Below are 15,224 nucleotides of genomic sequence, written 5' to 3' on the forward strand. Positions count from 1 at the left end.
CACAGCGCCACTTCCGGCTTTTTTCTTTCTGCTTATGTGGTGCTGAGGAATCAAACCCAGGGCCTCAGGCATGCAAGGCAAGAGCTCTACCACTGAGCCACCTTCCCAGCCCCCTTCTTTTGTTTTTATTGTGATAAAATGTACATAAATTTGTTCCCTCCTCCCCCAATTAAAACTTATCTTTTTCTAAAAAACACAAACCTTGATTTCACTCTTTTTTTTTGTCAGTCGTGTGGCCTGAACTCTGGGCCTGGGCACTGTCCCTTAGCTCTTCAGCTGAAAGCTAGCGCTCTACCAAAAACCACAAACCTTGAGATCTCATGTCCAAAAATATACCATTTCGCCTTTTCCAGCCTGCAGCTGTGCACTGACTTGTAACCTTTAGAAATAAGGAGTGTACCTGGGTGGTGGTAGCACACACCTGTAATCCTAGTTACTCAGGAGGCTGAGATCTGAGGATCGTGGTTTCAAGCCAGCCTGGGCAGGAAAGTCCAGGAGACTCCAATTAACCAGCAAAAAGCTGGAAATGAAAGTACAGTTCAAGTGGTATAGCACCAACCTTGAGGGAAAATGTTAAGGGGCAGTGCTCAGATTCAGAGTTCAAGCCCCAAGACTGGCACAAAAGAAAAGGGGGAAAAAAGGTGTAATCTCCACCCTCAGTAGGCTGCGGCTGCAGCATCCGAATTCAAGGTCAACCTAGGCTACACCAGGGAGACTCACTTCCAATAATCAAAACAACAAGAAAGCAACCATCCAGGCTTTGGCCCCGCCCTCGTTTCCCAGCAACCTCAGGTCCCACCTCCAGTCTTAGAGGCGTGGCCTGGGGGGTCACGTGCCACAGCTGCGGCTCGACTTCCGGGCTTCTGTAGTGCAAGTCCGCTCTTTCCCTACCTCCCGCCACCGCCCTCCCGGGGCTGGAGTACGTGCGTGCGCGCGCGTTCGCAGGAAATGGCGTCCGGCGCGCTCCTCTCTGTGACGTCACCGGCGTGCGCGCGCCCCGCCGCGCTTCGCCCTACTTATACCGCGGCGGCGGTGGCGAGCAGACATTCGGGCGGGCGTTGGGGTGACCGTTTTTACCTCGATCCTCCAAGCGGACCAGCATTATGGCGGCTGCCGTGTTTCTGGCTGTGAGCTTCGCGTTGCTGGGCATCCAAGAAGCAACCGCTACGGGTGAGGAGCGGGTTGGGGGGTCCAGGGGCCGCGAGGGGGGATTAAGGACCGACTGGAGGAGGGGGCCCATCTTGGGGGCCGTGACCCGGCCGGAAAGGACCTTTGTTTGGGGGGGAATCTCCACCGAGAGGACCGGGGTGAGAGGTCACTCTGGAGGTTCTGGGGAGAACACGTTGCCTGGTGGCGATTTTCTCGGGATTTGGAGGATCGAGCTCGAGGAGAGGACTCCTCGCCCTGGGGGGAGGGGGAGGGGGTGCAGAGGGGTCTTTGGGGGTTCTTGGGGAGCCACAGCGCCTGGGGGTGACACCCCCGAGGTTTGGGAAATTATAGGGTGAAGACTGGATGAAAGCTTTTGCGTTGGATTGCGGGGTGTGTGTGGGGGGGAATCCCCTACGGGTGGTAGTGGTGGTGCCAGATTTAGGAGTGACCCTCGGGGCCTCTAGGGGCAGCAGCCGTGCCTGGGGTAACATTCCTGAAGATGGAGGCTGCGGGCCTGGGGGTTGTCCTGGGCCTGAGGAGCCTCTGGAACCAGGGTGAACGGAAGCCACAGGCTTGGAGGTTCCTCACTGGGACCCAGCAGGGGGAAGTCCTTGGTGTCCTTTGCCTCCAGGAGGTGAGCCGAGGGAGTTGCTGGGAGTGGCTCCAGTCAGGGATAAGGTCCCCAGCGTTTTGGGGGAAAGTTCCAGCCAGGTGTGTCCCGCCTGGGTGTGTGATCTGAAGCTACTGCCCACTTTTTGACAATGATGATTTTCTGTGACCTGAGAGGCGAGGGGTGTTAGCCCTGCCCAGCCCCAGCTCTTAGTCCAGGGCTTCCCAGGACTTTGGTCACAAACAACTCATCTACCCTTGCTCCTGGTCAGGGAAAAGGAGGCCCAAACATGGGCATTTGAGGGGGGCTCTTTTGGGCTGAAGCCAGGGCTGGCTCTGGGCTGATCAGGTGCTTGCTTGGCCTGGGTCCACAGGCTGGATCCTGCAAGGCCTTAGGGGAGGCGGGGGAAGGGGAGTGGAGGGGACCCACGTGGTCAAGTAGTGCCAGAGTAAGAACCGACCCATTCTGGAGCCCCTGCATGTGACCCTTACTGGGACCTGTGCTGCCAGAGTACTGACCTCCTGCTGGGCCTGGTGCTCTCCTCCAGAAAGCGCCTGTTGTCCCCAGATGGACACTGGGTCTGTGTGCTCGGAAGTGGCCCTGGAGAGATTATCATTCTTGGTCGGATTTAGCCACATCTCAATCTGCGCTCACACACTCATGCCCTGAGAGCCTTCTTCCAGTCTGGGCTTCACTGCCCTCTTACTTTACCTGATTGGAACACAAAGGGAGATGGTTCATCTCCTGCCTCTACAAGTGGGAAACTGAGGCCCAGAAGGGGAGGCAGGTGTTCAAGGTCACAGAGAGGTCATCCTGGCCTCCAGCTCAGGCTGTACTTGCAGGGTGGTCTCCTTGGAGGGTGATCCAGAGCAGTTTTTACGGGAGAAAAGCCAGGTTGCCATCCTTTTGCTCGGCAGAGGTGTTTTCTTCATTTACTGGGGGCACCATTAAGATCTGGTTAAAGATTTATAGCGGCTGAGGATGAGAGGCATGCCTCAAGTGGTTGTTGAGTGCCAGCCAGGAGTGAAAAAGCCAAGTGAGAGTATGGGCTCTGAGTTCAAGCCCTAGTATTACCACACCAAAAAAAAAAAAGAAAGGAAGGAAAAAATGCAAGACAGATATTAGTGACTCACGTCTGTAATTCTAGCTCCTTAGGAGGCTGAGATCTGAGGATTGCAATTCAAAGGCCAGCCCTAGCAGACAAATGCTGGAAGTGGAGGCATGGAGGCTCACATAGTGGAGCACCAGAAGTGAGCAAAAAAGCTAGATTGTGAGTTCAAGCCCCAGTGTTGGGATGGGGGATATGTATATACATACATATATTGGTAGTTAGCAGAGGGGTGGACCATGAGGTCAGGGTCTCTGAGGACAGGAGGGCATCCTGAGCTGAGGTGGCTGGGCCTTGGCAGGAGGGAGAAGGAGGCTGCCCCTAGCAGAAGTTCCACCAGGTTACTCCTGACCCACTTTCACATTTCTTTTTCCTCTCCAGAGCAACTCTTAGGCGAAGGCCTTGATCCCATAGCTGGCTCTGGAGGGTAAGACAGGGCCCCGGGCAAAGTGGATGGAGAAGATAAGCTGGAGCCTAGGGAGTGGGGACGAGGCTGAAATTCCCTGGCCTTAGTAGCTTGGGCTCAGAATTTTTTTTAATTTATTTTTGCCACAGGGCTTGAACTCAGGGCCTGGGTGCTGTCCTTGAGCTTTTTTACTTAAGGCTAGTGTTCTACCACAGTTCCACTTTGAGTTTTCTGGTGGTTAATTGGAGATAAGAGTCTCACGGACTTTCCTGCGCAGACTGGCTTTGAACCACAACCCCTCAGGTCTCAGCCTCCTGAGTAGCTAGAATTACCAGTGTGAGCCACCAGCGCCCAGCAAGGCTCAGAGCTTTCCATTGTGGATTAAGTGGGTAGAGCAACCTTCCCTGTCTTGCCCAGAGTCAAGCAGGGCTTCTGCCCACACACAGATCTGGGGCCAGGGCATTTGGAGGCTGGGAAGTATATTTTCCTTGCTCCAATCTGAGTGCCTGGAGTCACGGCCTGTCCTGTGTGGTGTGAGGTGCTAGGACTTGAAGCCAGCCGTGCATGCTGGCAAGGGTTCCACCACTGAGTCACACGTGCTCCTCTTCTTTTCTCTGAGTGAGTAAGTGACTATGTTTGTCTCTCTGGGCCCCGTGCTGAGGTGGGTGCCAGCCTGGCCATGTAGAAGGAGGGTGTGGATTTGCGGGCTAGATCCCTCTTAAACCCTGAGCCTCAGGTGAAACGGGTAAGAGGTCACTAGCATTCCAGAATATTCTCTCCTATTCCTGTCTCAGTGCCAAGGTAGATGGGGAGGAGAGAGGCTGGGTGTGAGGTGCTCTTGGGGAGAGGCACCTTTGGTGTGGCTCTGGTTGCCCCATGGCCAGCCTGGCCTTGTGCTTCTCCAGGCTGCCAGTGGGCAGGGAGGAGGGCACTGTTTTTAGACTAGGGTGACTGCTGGAGAATGTGGGTTTCAGATCATGTGTCCAGACTCCACTCTTGCCTTCACTAAGGTCCAGTAGTAAGGCCTTGAGAGCACTTGGGACTGAGGCTATGCCCGGGCATGGCTGAGCCTGTGCTGGATGGGAGGAGATGGACAGGCCTCCTGGCATAGGGCCTTCATCAGGCCTGTGTTCCCCAACGAAAGGGCAGCCAACCCTATAGGGCTGGGGCAGGGACTATGAGGCACATAGCCCTTGTGTGGACATGAGATGGGGGTAGCCTGTTGATCCTGCCACGACTTGCTGATCTTGCTGACTTGCCTAAAGCTGCTAGTTTTGCAATCAGAAATCTTGACTGAAGACATGTAGGTTCCTAGGAGGACTCTTCCCCAAAAGAGTGGTAGTTAAAAAATCTCTGCTCACTGGGCTCTGGGGCCTCAGGGCCAGCATGTGCCTGTGGCTCTGCATGTGGGGACCTGCCATCCACCTGGATCCTGGGCAGGCACATGGAACTGAGTGCAGTTCTGAGGCCCTCTCTCCCTTGTTAGAATGTAGCCTAGGCTGCCTGCGACTCCCTCCTTCTCATGATAGTGAGTGAACCTCGGTCCAGGAAGGTGGCTTAGTGGTAGAGTGCTTGCCTTGCATGCATGAAGCCTTGGGTTCAATTCCTCAGCACCACATACACAGAAAAAGCTGGAAGTGGCACTGTGGCTCAAGTGCTAGCCTTGAGCAAAAGAAAGAAGCTCGGAGACAGTGCCCGGGCCCTAAGTTCAAGACCTAGGATGGGAGAGAGAGAGAGGAAGAGAGGGGAGAGAGAGGGGGAGAGGGGGAGAGAGGGAGATTGACTCTTGGGTTGAAGCTATGGCTCAAATGTTAGTAATCTGTCTAGCCAGTGAAGCCCAAGAGTTTACACTCCACCACCACAGATAAAGGAAGCTGGCTCATGCCTATGATCCTAGCTACTCAGGAGGCTGAGATCTGAGGATCAATGTTTGAAGTCAGCCTGGGCAGGAAAGTCCCTGAGATTTATCTTCACTTAACTACCAAAAGGCTGGAAGTGGAGCTGTGGCTTAAGTGATAGAACCAGTAGCCATTAGCAGAAGAGCTCAGCAACCGCACCCAGGCCCTGAGTTCAAGCCCCAGTACCACCATGGGGCTGGGGTGGAGAAGCTACAGGTGGCCAAGGCTAGGGACTTGGGGCTTATCTGCTTCATGTGTGGATGGGGGGTGCCTGGCTTTTTGTCTACTTTTTTTTTTTTTTTTTTTTGCCAGTCCTGGGGCTTGAACTTAGGGCCCAGGCCCTGTCCCTGAGTCCCTGAGCTTTTTTTGCTCAAGGCTAGCATTCTACCACTTGAGCCATATCACCACTTTTGGCTTTTTCTGCTTATATGGTACTTAGGAATTGAACCCAGGGCTTCATTCATTCTAGGCAAGCACTCTACCACTAAGCCACATTCCCAGCCCAAACTCAGGACTTTTTGCTCTCATTTGGCTTTTCCTGCTCACAGTTGCACTCTGCCACTTGGGCCACACCACTTTCAGCTTTTTGCTGTTTATTTGGAGATCAGAGACCTGTTCATTTGTCTGCTCAGATTGGCTACAGATTGTGATTCTTAGATCTCAGCCTCTTGAAGTAGCTAGTTTGACAGGTGTGAGCCTGCGGCTCCCTCCCCAGTGTGGGTTTTAAAGTTGGATTTGCAACCAGGTGAACAGAGGAGCCGGTGCCCCGGCCAGTCTCCATGGTCCTGATCAGGAGCCAGGTGGAAGTCAGCATTGCCGGTGGGGTACAAGTTTCCAGGCATCAGGATGACTGACCCACCTGGTGTCAAGTGTGTTCATTTTGAAGCTGGAGGTGATCTAAGAAACTGTGCTATCAAAAGTCCCCGGTCTCCATGTGATTCACACTGGGTGGGATCCAGGGGACACCCTCCAGGGTCTCTTGGGTACTTCCTGGAGCACAGGCACGCTGCTTTCCTGTCTAACTATGTCTAACAGCTGCTTTCCCCTAACTATGCCTCAGCTTCTCCCACAGGCTGAAGGGAAGCGAAGCTCCCTGAAGGCAGCCCTGGGCTGGGCCTCTGCACTCAGCTCCTGAGGAATGGTCACCTCAGCCAGTGCTGGCCTTTCCTGGCCCCACAGTTCCCCCGTAATAACAGGGTACTAACTCTCTCCTGTAGCCGGCTTCATCCAAGCACCACTGTCCCAGGAGGGGTTGGTGGGGGGCAGTGTGGCCCTGCACTGCGAGGCTGTGGGCAGACCTGTCCCTGAGATCCAGTGGTGGTTTGAAGGGAATAGTCCCAACGACACCGCCTACCAGCTCTGGGATGGCGCCTGGCTGGACCGTGTCCACATCCACGCCACCTATGACCAGCATGCGGCCAGCAGCCTATCCATCGACAAGCTCAGCGCGGAGGACGCGGGCACCTATGAGTGTCGGGCCAACAACGACCCCAACCGCAACCACCTGACTCTGACACCCAGGGTCAGGTGGGTCCGTGCTCAGGCGAGCGTGGTGGTCCTCAAACGTGAGTGGCCAGGGTACTTGGCCTCTGTTTCCCTTTTGTGCCACCCGGCCCTGGCTCCTGCTCCATAGAATATCCAGATGCTGCCCTGGCCAGCTCTTCACCCTTCTCCTACAAAGGGCTCCACTCCTATGGACCAGGGCCTGTGGCCTAGACCTGGTGGCCTCAGCATTTGGCCTGGCTAGGGTGCTGGCAGGCTCTGCCCCTTTGCAGGTGGGTCCCTAGTCCCTCCCCCTCGGCCCTCCAACCTGTTCCTCAAGCACCTGCCGGGCCCCTCTGTGGCTGGCTGGTCCATCACCCTGTGCACTTGTCCAGCGGCTCTGGGATCTGTCGTCCAGAATGGTCACATGCGCCTAGCCTGTGGTGTCCTGCCACGTTCAGCCAGGAACAAGGTCCTCCAGCCTTGTGAGGCTTCTCAGCTTCCAGGTTTAAATGATGATCCGATTGGATTCCTAAAGGGAATGCTCTCAGCTGGTCAAGAGGTTGGCTCTATTGAAAAGTGGTGGTCTGGCTCCAGTGGTTCACGCCTGTAATCCTAGCTACTACTCAGGAGGTTGAGATCTGAGAATCATGGTTTGAAGCTGGCCAGAGCAGGGAAGTCTGAGACTTTACTCCATTCAACCACCAAAAAGCTGGAAGCACCAAATGAGAGTGCTAGCCTTGAGCAAAAAAAAAAAAAAAGAAAAAGAGAAAAGCTCCAGTAGGGCACCCAGGCCTTTCAGTTCAAGCCCCAGGACTGGCACCAAACAAACAAAAAAAGCAGTCAGATCAGGGCCTAAAGCACCATGTGGCAGTGGCCTATCTTGAGACAGAAGTTCCAGTTTGTGTAGGCCAGCGCAGCAGGTTGATGCCTGGTCCTGTAGGTAGATCCACAGCCTCTACCCTGGACCGTACCTGTCCTGCCCTGTCCTGTCCAGTGCCCTCCTGCTCCAGCTATCTCTGCCCTTGCACTCCGGATGCCTGGCTGGCCCACCCACCCACCCGCCCGTCCATCCATCTCCCCTGTGCCTGGGTCCTTCTGGATAGTGTTGTGGGTGTGCCTACACCAGATCTGAGAGAAGCTTGCCTCAAGCTAACCTGCAGCTGTGGGGAGAGGCTTTGACACGGGGGGGGGGGGGGTCTCTGGGCCTTGAACCACTGTGGCTCCCAACTGGATGAGGACAGTGCAGGCTGCGGGGCAAGCCCCGTGCCTAGTGCTGACCTCACTTTGGCTTCCCAGCGGGCACCATCGAGACCTTTGTGGAGAACTACAATTCCAAGATACGCCTTACCTGCACCCTAAATCAGAGCTCCATAGAGATTGTCGGCCACCGGTGGATGCGAGGCAATAAGGTGGTGAAGGAGGACACACTGTCCGGGCTGACCACCGAGTTTGAGTGAGTGACCAGAGAGGCCAGCAGGGGGCTCTTGTGGGTGGGCTTGAGGGGTGGCTCTGAAAGCCAAGGGGCATCTGGGGCCTGGAGGGCAGGGCCTGGAGTTCTCAGGACACTCTTAGTGCCCTGTGCACGCAGGAAGCATCAATGGCTTTGTGTTTGGAACAGAAAAGCAAAGCTTGGTGTCTGTCTCACTCAGCCCCAATCCCATGGTGGCCAGTCCTGGGCTTCATTGGGGCTCCAGCAGGCACAGTGTGCACAGAGCCCTGTTACAGCCCTCATGTGGGGAGGGGGCTGCCTCTCTTATGTGTCCCTGGTGGAGTCACCACCAAATGGCCTCGCTGGGGCTCCACTGAGGCCTGAGCTTATCCAGACCAGTGCAGTTGTGTCACAAGGAAGAAGTAGAGGCCCACGTGGAGCCTCCAGCCTCACCAGTGTGCTTTGCTTACAGAGTGGACAAGGAGGAGACCGGCATGGGCAACTACTTCTGTGTCTTCCTTCCGGAGCCCACGGGCAAGGGGGAGTTCATACTGTGTGAGCTTGGGGCTAGGTGTGCCTTGAACCGGCTGGGACTGGCAGGCTGGGCTGCGGGTGACCTGCAGGCCTGGGCGTCAGCTTCCTTCCTTCTCTCCAGTGCCCCCCAATGTCACGGCTGTGAAAAAATCAACTCATGGTGAGGAGGGGACAACAATCACAATTATGTGTAAAGCATCTTCTAACCTTCCACTCTTGTATTGGACCTGGCACAAGGTGGTTGATTCCGACAGTGAGGTGAGCACCTGTAACTGGGGTCACGGAAGAGCCCACAGTTGTGCATGAGGATATGAGGGGTCCTCCTTGGTCCTGACGAGCCTCCACACACAACCCCCCTCCCCCCAGATCATCGTTAGTGACAAGAAGAAGTTCTTCGTGAACTCCACGGGGCTGGAGACACGCCTGACCATCTATAACCTGGACCCAAGCACCGACCCTGGCTCCTACCTGTGCAATGGCACTAACTCAGAGGGCAGTGGTTGGGAGACAATTACGTTGCGTGTGCACAGCCACCTGGCTGCCCTCTGGCCTTTCCTGGGCATTGTGGCCGAGGTCCTGGTGCTGCTCATCATAATCTTCATCTGTGAGAAGCGACAGAAGTCCAGCCATGATGCAGATGCAGATGGTGAGTGGCCCTGAGAAGAAGCAGAGTTAGCGGGGTTCCCTTGGCTAGGTATAGTGGCAGCAGTGTGGACCTTAGGGCTTCAAGTGCTATCCTGGAGTAACAAGGTGTATGACACATTACCACCATGCCCACCCCCCAGTTCCCTAACCTCACCTCTCTGCTCTCTCCCTTGGCTGCAAACAGGTGTCCTCCATGATCAGTGCTATTCTTGCCACTTGGGGTGGCGGGTGGGCCAGCAGCATGTAGCCTCTGCACAGTTCCTAGAGGCTGGGCGGGGCGAACACACAGCCATGCTGCTGTGGCTCGTGTTAGACTGCGCTTCAGCAGGACCCTGGGTCAGGCTGCTGCGCCCGGCACGCTGCAGGCCTACACTGATGCCTGTTCTCTCTCTTCCATGTGGCTGTACATCACAGAAGATGAACTGGGCTCTGCACCACTGTAAGTCCCTCATGAGAGGTATTGGGGTACCCAAGGGCCTCTCTTCACCGGGAGGGGGCAGGGGAACAGATCTGTTCACCTTTGGTTTCCATGGATCCACCCTCCATGAGGGAGGACCTCAGTGGGCCCTGGCCAGGTAGGTGCTGCTGAGCAGTCACGAGGTCAGAGCTGGCCCCAGCATGCCTGCGCCATGTTGAGGCCCTGCCCTGTGTCCCCAGGAAGAGCAGCGGGCACAGCCTGGACAAAGACAAGAACGTCCGCCAGAGGAGCACCAGCTGAGCAGGTGTGCGGCGAGGCCGGGGCCCGGGGCCCGGGGCCTGGGGCACTGGTCAAGGACCAGAGCCACCCGCCTGGAGCCTGGCATCTGCGTCCCACCTCCCACAGGACTCCTTCCCGTGTTTGCCAAATTTCACATCCTCTCTCCTCCGAGAAAAGCCACCCGGCAAAAGCACATAGCTGTAGCCCTCACTGAGTTCCTCCTCCAGATCCTCTTCCACTAAATGAGGCTCTTCCACCCAGAGGGTTTTCCTTTGTAAAGATGCCACTAGAGCCCCAGGTGGTCAGTGTGTCCCTGAGTCTCCAGGGCGGGTATGCAGGGTTGGGGCCTTGCCCTGGGGGCAGGCCAGGCCAGTGCCCGTCTGAAGCTGGCACTGTCTGGCCACACCTGTGCTCTCATTTTCTCCTGAAGGCCACGGTCTGTTTCAAGCCCAGTAGGAGCCGAGTGAGTCTCTGACCTCATGGCGGAGGGCCCCACTCACTTGCTTTTAGGGTGATCCATTCACTGCTCCCCGGTGATCTCAGGCCCCTCCCAATGTCTGTGTGCCCAGGACCAGAACTGCAGAAGTGCTCATCTCCGTGGACATCCTTTGGGCCTCCTGGGACCCCCAATCCCCAGCTGGCACAATAAAGACTGACTTCACCTGTCTGAGTCCACCTCTGCTATGAGGCAGTGGGGTGTGGGATGGGTCCGGGACTGGTAAGCCAGATGCCCCCCCACACACACTCAGCAGGCAGGGGAGGGGTTTGTGGCCTGCATTGATAGTTTTGCTGTCCAAGAGAAGGTGGCGGAGGCTGTGAAGCCCAGGGCAGGACTAAGCAGTTATTTCCAAAGAGCCTGTTATGTCTTGGCTGAATTTTGGGCCTGAGTCTGACAGCCCTCCCCTGAGCACTGCCTGCTGAGGGCAAGGTGGGCCCTGGGTGGTGGGTAGCGGAGGCAGTGGAGCCCTCCTGCCAGCCTAGGACTTGCCCACATACCCCACAGGGAGCCACTGTGGCATGTCTGACAGCCTCTAGTCCTGGGACGCAGGGCTGAGGCTCAGAAAGACAGGGCAACACCTGTGGTAAGTGGGCCACCTCCCTACCATATGCCAAACAAATACAGCAACAAGGAACAAGCAAGGCACAAGGTTGGAATGGGAGGGGGGGCGGTGCCAGAGCTCCAAGGGCAGAGAAGGGTAGGTTCCAAAAGGAAATGGGACAGTGTGGGCCTCACAGGACCCGTGGCCAAGGAGACCTCACCCAGACCCGAGCCTAGCCTCCTTTAAGTCATTGCACTGTGTTGAGGTGCTGTAGAAGGATCCGGGAGTGGGGGACGAGGGAAGAGTCCCCAAAATTCCTGGCCCATGTCCACTGCCCTGAAAGATGCCACCTCCTCGCTTTACCAAGGAAGAATTGGGATGGACCATGTCTGGGGTGGCTATGACCCTGTGGTTCCCCACAGCAGCCACTAGAGGGTGCCATGCCCTTAGGCTGAGAGTTGTAGAGTCTTGGGGGGGAGGGGGCGGGCCCATACCTTAGGTTGCCCAGCAGGGGCTCAGGCCCTGCATCTGCTCCTGGACACACCTGAGTCCCCCTGCCTGCCTGCCTCTGACCTGGGAGGGCAAGGAGGAATCTCAGGTTTGGAGGCCCATGGTTCCACCCACTACTATGTCTGCTGGGTGGCCCATGAATTTACTTAGTGGATTGGGCACCTGAGGTATACCTGGAGCTGGAGATTGTGCGTGAGCAGGAAGGGGGCTTGGTGAAGGGCAGCCAACACTTGTACAAGGCCTGTGAGTGAGCATGCACACATCCTGTGTAGCGATGGTGCCCCCAGCTGAGAGCACTGTCCCGGCCCTGTGCTGGCTCTCAGAGGGCATGTGCAGGGGCTGGGCAGGGTGGCCTTAGGAAGGGTGGGGAGTGGGAGCCAGAGAGGCCTTCCAATGTTAGTTTGCACATGAGAATGAGAACGTGCCTACAGCAGCGCCACTCCGCACCCAGCGCTTCATGAGCACCTGTATGGCGCAGCCCCAGGACCAGTGTCACTAGGGCACAGTGGTGGCTGTCACCAAATTTTGGTGGCAACCTGCTGACCACCTGCCTCAGATGAGACAAGGTCTGAGACATTCAGGAGGCAGTAACCAAAATCCCCAGAGGGAGCTGCGGGGTTCGAGTCCCAGCCTCTAGTGTACAGAGAAGAGCAGGGCCAGGCGGCCTTTGGACAAACAAGGGCTTATTCATGGTCCAGGACTGCACACTGGGCCCAACAGCTGGCTGCTGGCTTCCAACCTACCCCCACCCAGGAGCAGGTCCCTGTTCCCTCCATCTGGGCTGGGGAGGGAGCCAAGGTCCAGGAAAGCAAGAGATTTGGGGGCTTCTGGTTGTGCATGCAGGGTGGGATTGAGGCACAATAGCATCCAAGCCTGCTCACTGTTGGGGTTTTTTTTGTTTTGTTTTTTGCCAGTCCTGGAGCTTGAACTCTAGGCCTGAGCACTGTCCCTGACTGTCTTTAGCTTGAGGCTAGCACTCTACCACTTGAGCCACAGAGCCACTTCTGGCTTTCTTGAGTAGTTTATTGGAGATAAAGAGCGTCATAGAGTTTCTTGCCCAGGCTGCCTTCCAACCGTGAACCCCAGATCGCAGCCTCCTGGGCCCAGCTCCACTCACTGTTAAAATGCTGGGGTGGGAAAATCACCTATCTACCCTGCTCAGATGATGTCCTGTGGGTGTGTCAACCCAGGAATGACCCCCTTTCCCAAGCCCCAGTACCCCCAAGGCACCAGTCTTGCCAGAGAGGACTGATGAATATCACCTCAAGCTTCCTGTCTTCCAGTTCTTTAGTTTTTTCCACTCCAAAGGCCCACATCCTGTGAGCCTCCACCGCCAGCCTCAGACCCTGACCTACAGAAAGCCTTGCAGGGGCAGGTATGGCTGGGAGGGCACAGAAATCCCTTGAGGAGGCTCTGCTTCAGAGAGCAGGTCTGACCCCAGGGCGGTGTTGTGGCCACACCAAGTCCAGAGATGGACACTTTTCTTCCAAAAAGTATTTTATACCAGCACTTGAACTTAGGGCCTTACTCTTCCCCTGCCTTTTTCACTCCAGGCTGAGCTATATCTCCACTGCCAGCTTTTTGCTCATTAACTGGAAATGAGTCTCATGGGTTTTCCTTTTTTGGCCCTGGCTGACTAGCTAGGATTACAGGCATGAGACACTAGCACCAGTGATGATGAGGATTTTAGGCAACAGTGTGGACCTAGAGTCTGCAGATCAAACTCTACCTGCTAACTGCCAACCCTGGCTGTAGATCTCCATGCTCCGCGGACAAGTCCTGGAGATAAGCGCCCTGCCTGGGCCAAACTGCTTTTCCAGATGTTCCTTGCAGAAGTCCAGGAGACAGTGGGCGAAGCTTCCCTACTTGTGGTCTCAGATAAAGGCCTTCTCCTTCCCCTTCTCTGCACTTCCCAACCTCCCTGAGACAGGATATCTGTGGAATGTCATACTCACCGTGATTATCTTTTGTGTCTGCCAGTTGGACTGTCCCATTCTGAATATCCAACCCCTGAATGAGGTGCTTAAGGACTCGGTTAGATAAATGGTGCTTTGGTCTGGACAGGTGCTGTGTAGGAGACTTGAGTAGCTGGCGGCCAGTCCCTTAGTTCACTGGTGACATCTGGCCCAGGGGTCCTGATCCAAGGAGCACGGCTCCCACCAAGCTGCAGAGAGGGACCTGGAGTCCTGAGTTCAGCATCCTCAGGTATCGTCTGCTGGGCTTGGTGAATCCTAAGACAGCTAGAGGACTGGCCGCCTCCTCACCGGCCCAGCCATAAACCCTGGGGCTCTGGCAACCTGCCCAGCCTGACATCTTCCCAGGGCGAACATAAAAGGTCTCCCTTCAGCCGGAACACGCATTTACCCTGGGGCGGGGTAGAGCTTGGCCCAGCCAATGCCAACTCTGCCTAGTGGGTGGCATCAGAGGTGCTTGTGGGGGTCTTTGGAGGTCTCTGGATGGGGCAGACTGGCAGAGGTAAGAGGTGGCAGCTCGCTCTGTCCACTCACTGTCAAATGAGGACACAGCAGGGCAGGGCCTACCCCATCACTATGGAACACCTGCTGTGGGCAGAGACAAGTCACATCTCCCCCCCTCCTGGCCTGAATGGCCCCGTGGGCAGCGGGCACCCAATAGACACGTCATCACTGGATGAATCAGACCAGAAACTGAAAGCTGGAGGGTCTGGAAGGGCCAGGGGAGTTCATGTGCGGGGTGTGTGTGTGTGCTCCTTGAACGGCTCAGGTGGTCCCTGGGGAATCCAGGAGGATTCAGAGGGCAACAAGGTTGGGAGGGCCTAGGAAGGTCTAGGAGATATCCTAGGCTGCGATTTCCTTCCACTTCTGAGCTGTCGTCCTCTCCCCTGCCCCTCTCATGACACCCTTCCCCCATCTGATGGAGCTGGGGAGGATGGGGGCGAGGGCCTCCGTGTCACTAGGCATTAGTAACGTTGCAGCCAACTCCAGCCCAGAGCAGGGAGGAGCCCTTGTCTCCCCAGGGCTAGGACCTGAGTCAAGGGGGCAGGGAGGAGGACGTGGAGTGCGGAGGCAGTGGTTCCCCAGGAAGCCCCAAAGCCCACCAAATCATCAGGACAGCCCACCCCCGCCCCCACTCCAGGGCACCATTTGAGGATGGGGTCGCCAGGGCCTCAGGGAGATCTTTTCTTTCTGGGCTCGGTCTTAAGTTTCCCCATATGCAGACTAGACCCAGAAGGTACCCCTGCCTCCCGAACCGACCCCTGCCCCGCCCGGCCCCTCCCCACAACACTCAAGGGTCTTAATCCAGGACAAGCAAGTTTCGGGATGCAGCCAGGACCTGGAGGCCTTTACAAGCATCGTTTTATTATGGAAATGTTGCACCTCGGGACGGGAAGGCGGGTGGCTCCCGCGCGGGGGCGGTGCGGTCTCCGCGCCCGCGGCCGCGGCCATCCCTCCGCGGTGCGCTCCGGACAGCTGGAGCGCGAGGCGCGAAGTGTCTCCCCAGCGCCGCGCGCACAGGCCCGGGCCCGAAGGCTGGGCTTGGTGACCTTGGACGCGTCCTTCCACCTCTCGGGCCTCAGTTTCCCCTGTTGAAGCAGGCCTGCGCGCTCCTCCCGGGCCTACGGCCTCCTGACCTTGGGCCGTCCGCTGCGCCGCGACTCAGTTTCCCCTGCGCGGCCCAGGCGGACCGGGGGGCGTGCGGGCCGGGTGGGAGGGGGGCGCGGGTGGAGGCGGGGC

The 15,224-nt window shown here is 56.8% G+C and overlaps 1 protein-coding gene across 1 annotated transcript; it reads left to right on the forward strand.

Moving 5' to 3' along the window:
* The first annotated feature begins 1,016 nt into the window (after positions 1–1,016).
* Bsg (basigin (Ok blood group)) lies at positions 1,017–10,631 on the forward strand. The gene is made up of 8 exons (XM_013022854.1): positions 1,017–1,170; positions 6,389–6,736; positions 7,953–8,109; positions 8,558–8,640; positions 8,741–8,877; positions 8,986–9,265; positions 9,679–9,703; positions 9,922–10,631. The coding sequence occupies exons 1-8, from the start codon at positions 1,104–1,106 to the stop codon at positions 9,980–9,982; spliced, it is 1,158 nt and encodes a 385-aa protein (XP_012878308.1). The 5' UTR covers positions 1,017–1,103; the 3' UTR covers positions 9,983–10,631.
* The last annotated feature ends 4,593 nt before the right edge of the window (positions 10,632–15,224 follow it).

Source organism: Dipodomys ordii, unplaced genomic scaffold, assembly GCF_000151885.1.
Source record: "Dipodomys ordii isolate 6190 unplaced genomic scaffold, Dord_2.0 Scaffold64, whole genome shotgun sequence".
NCBI lineage: Eukaryota > Metazoa > Chordata > Mammalia > Rodentia > Heteromyidae > Dipodomys > Dipodomys ordii.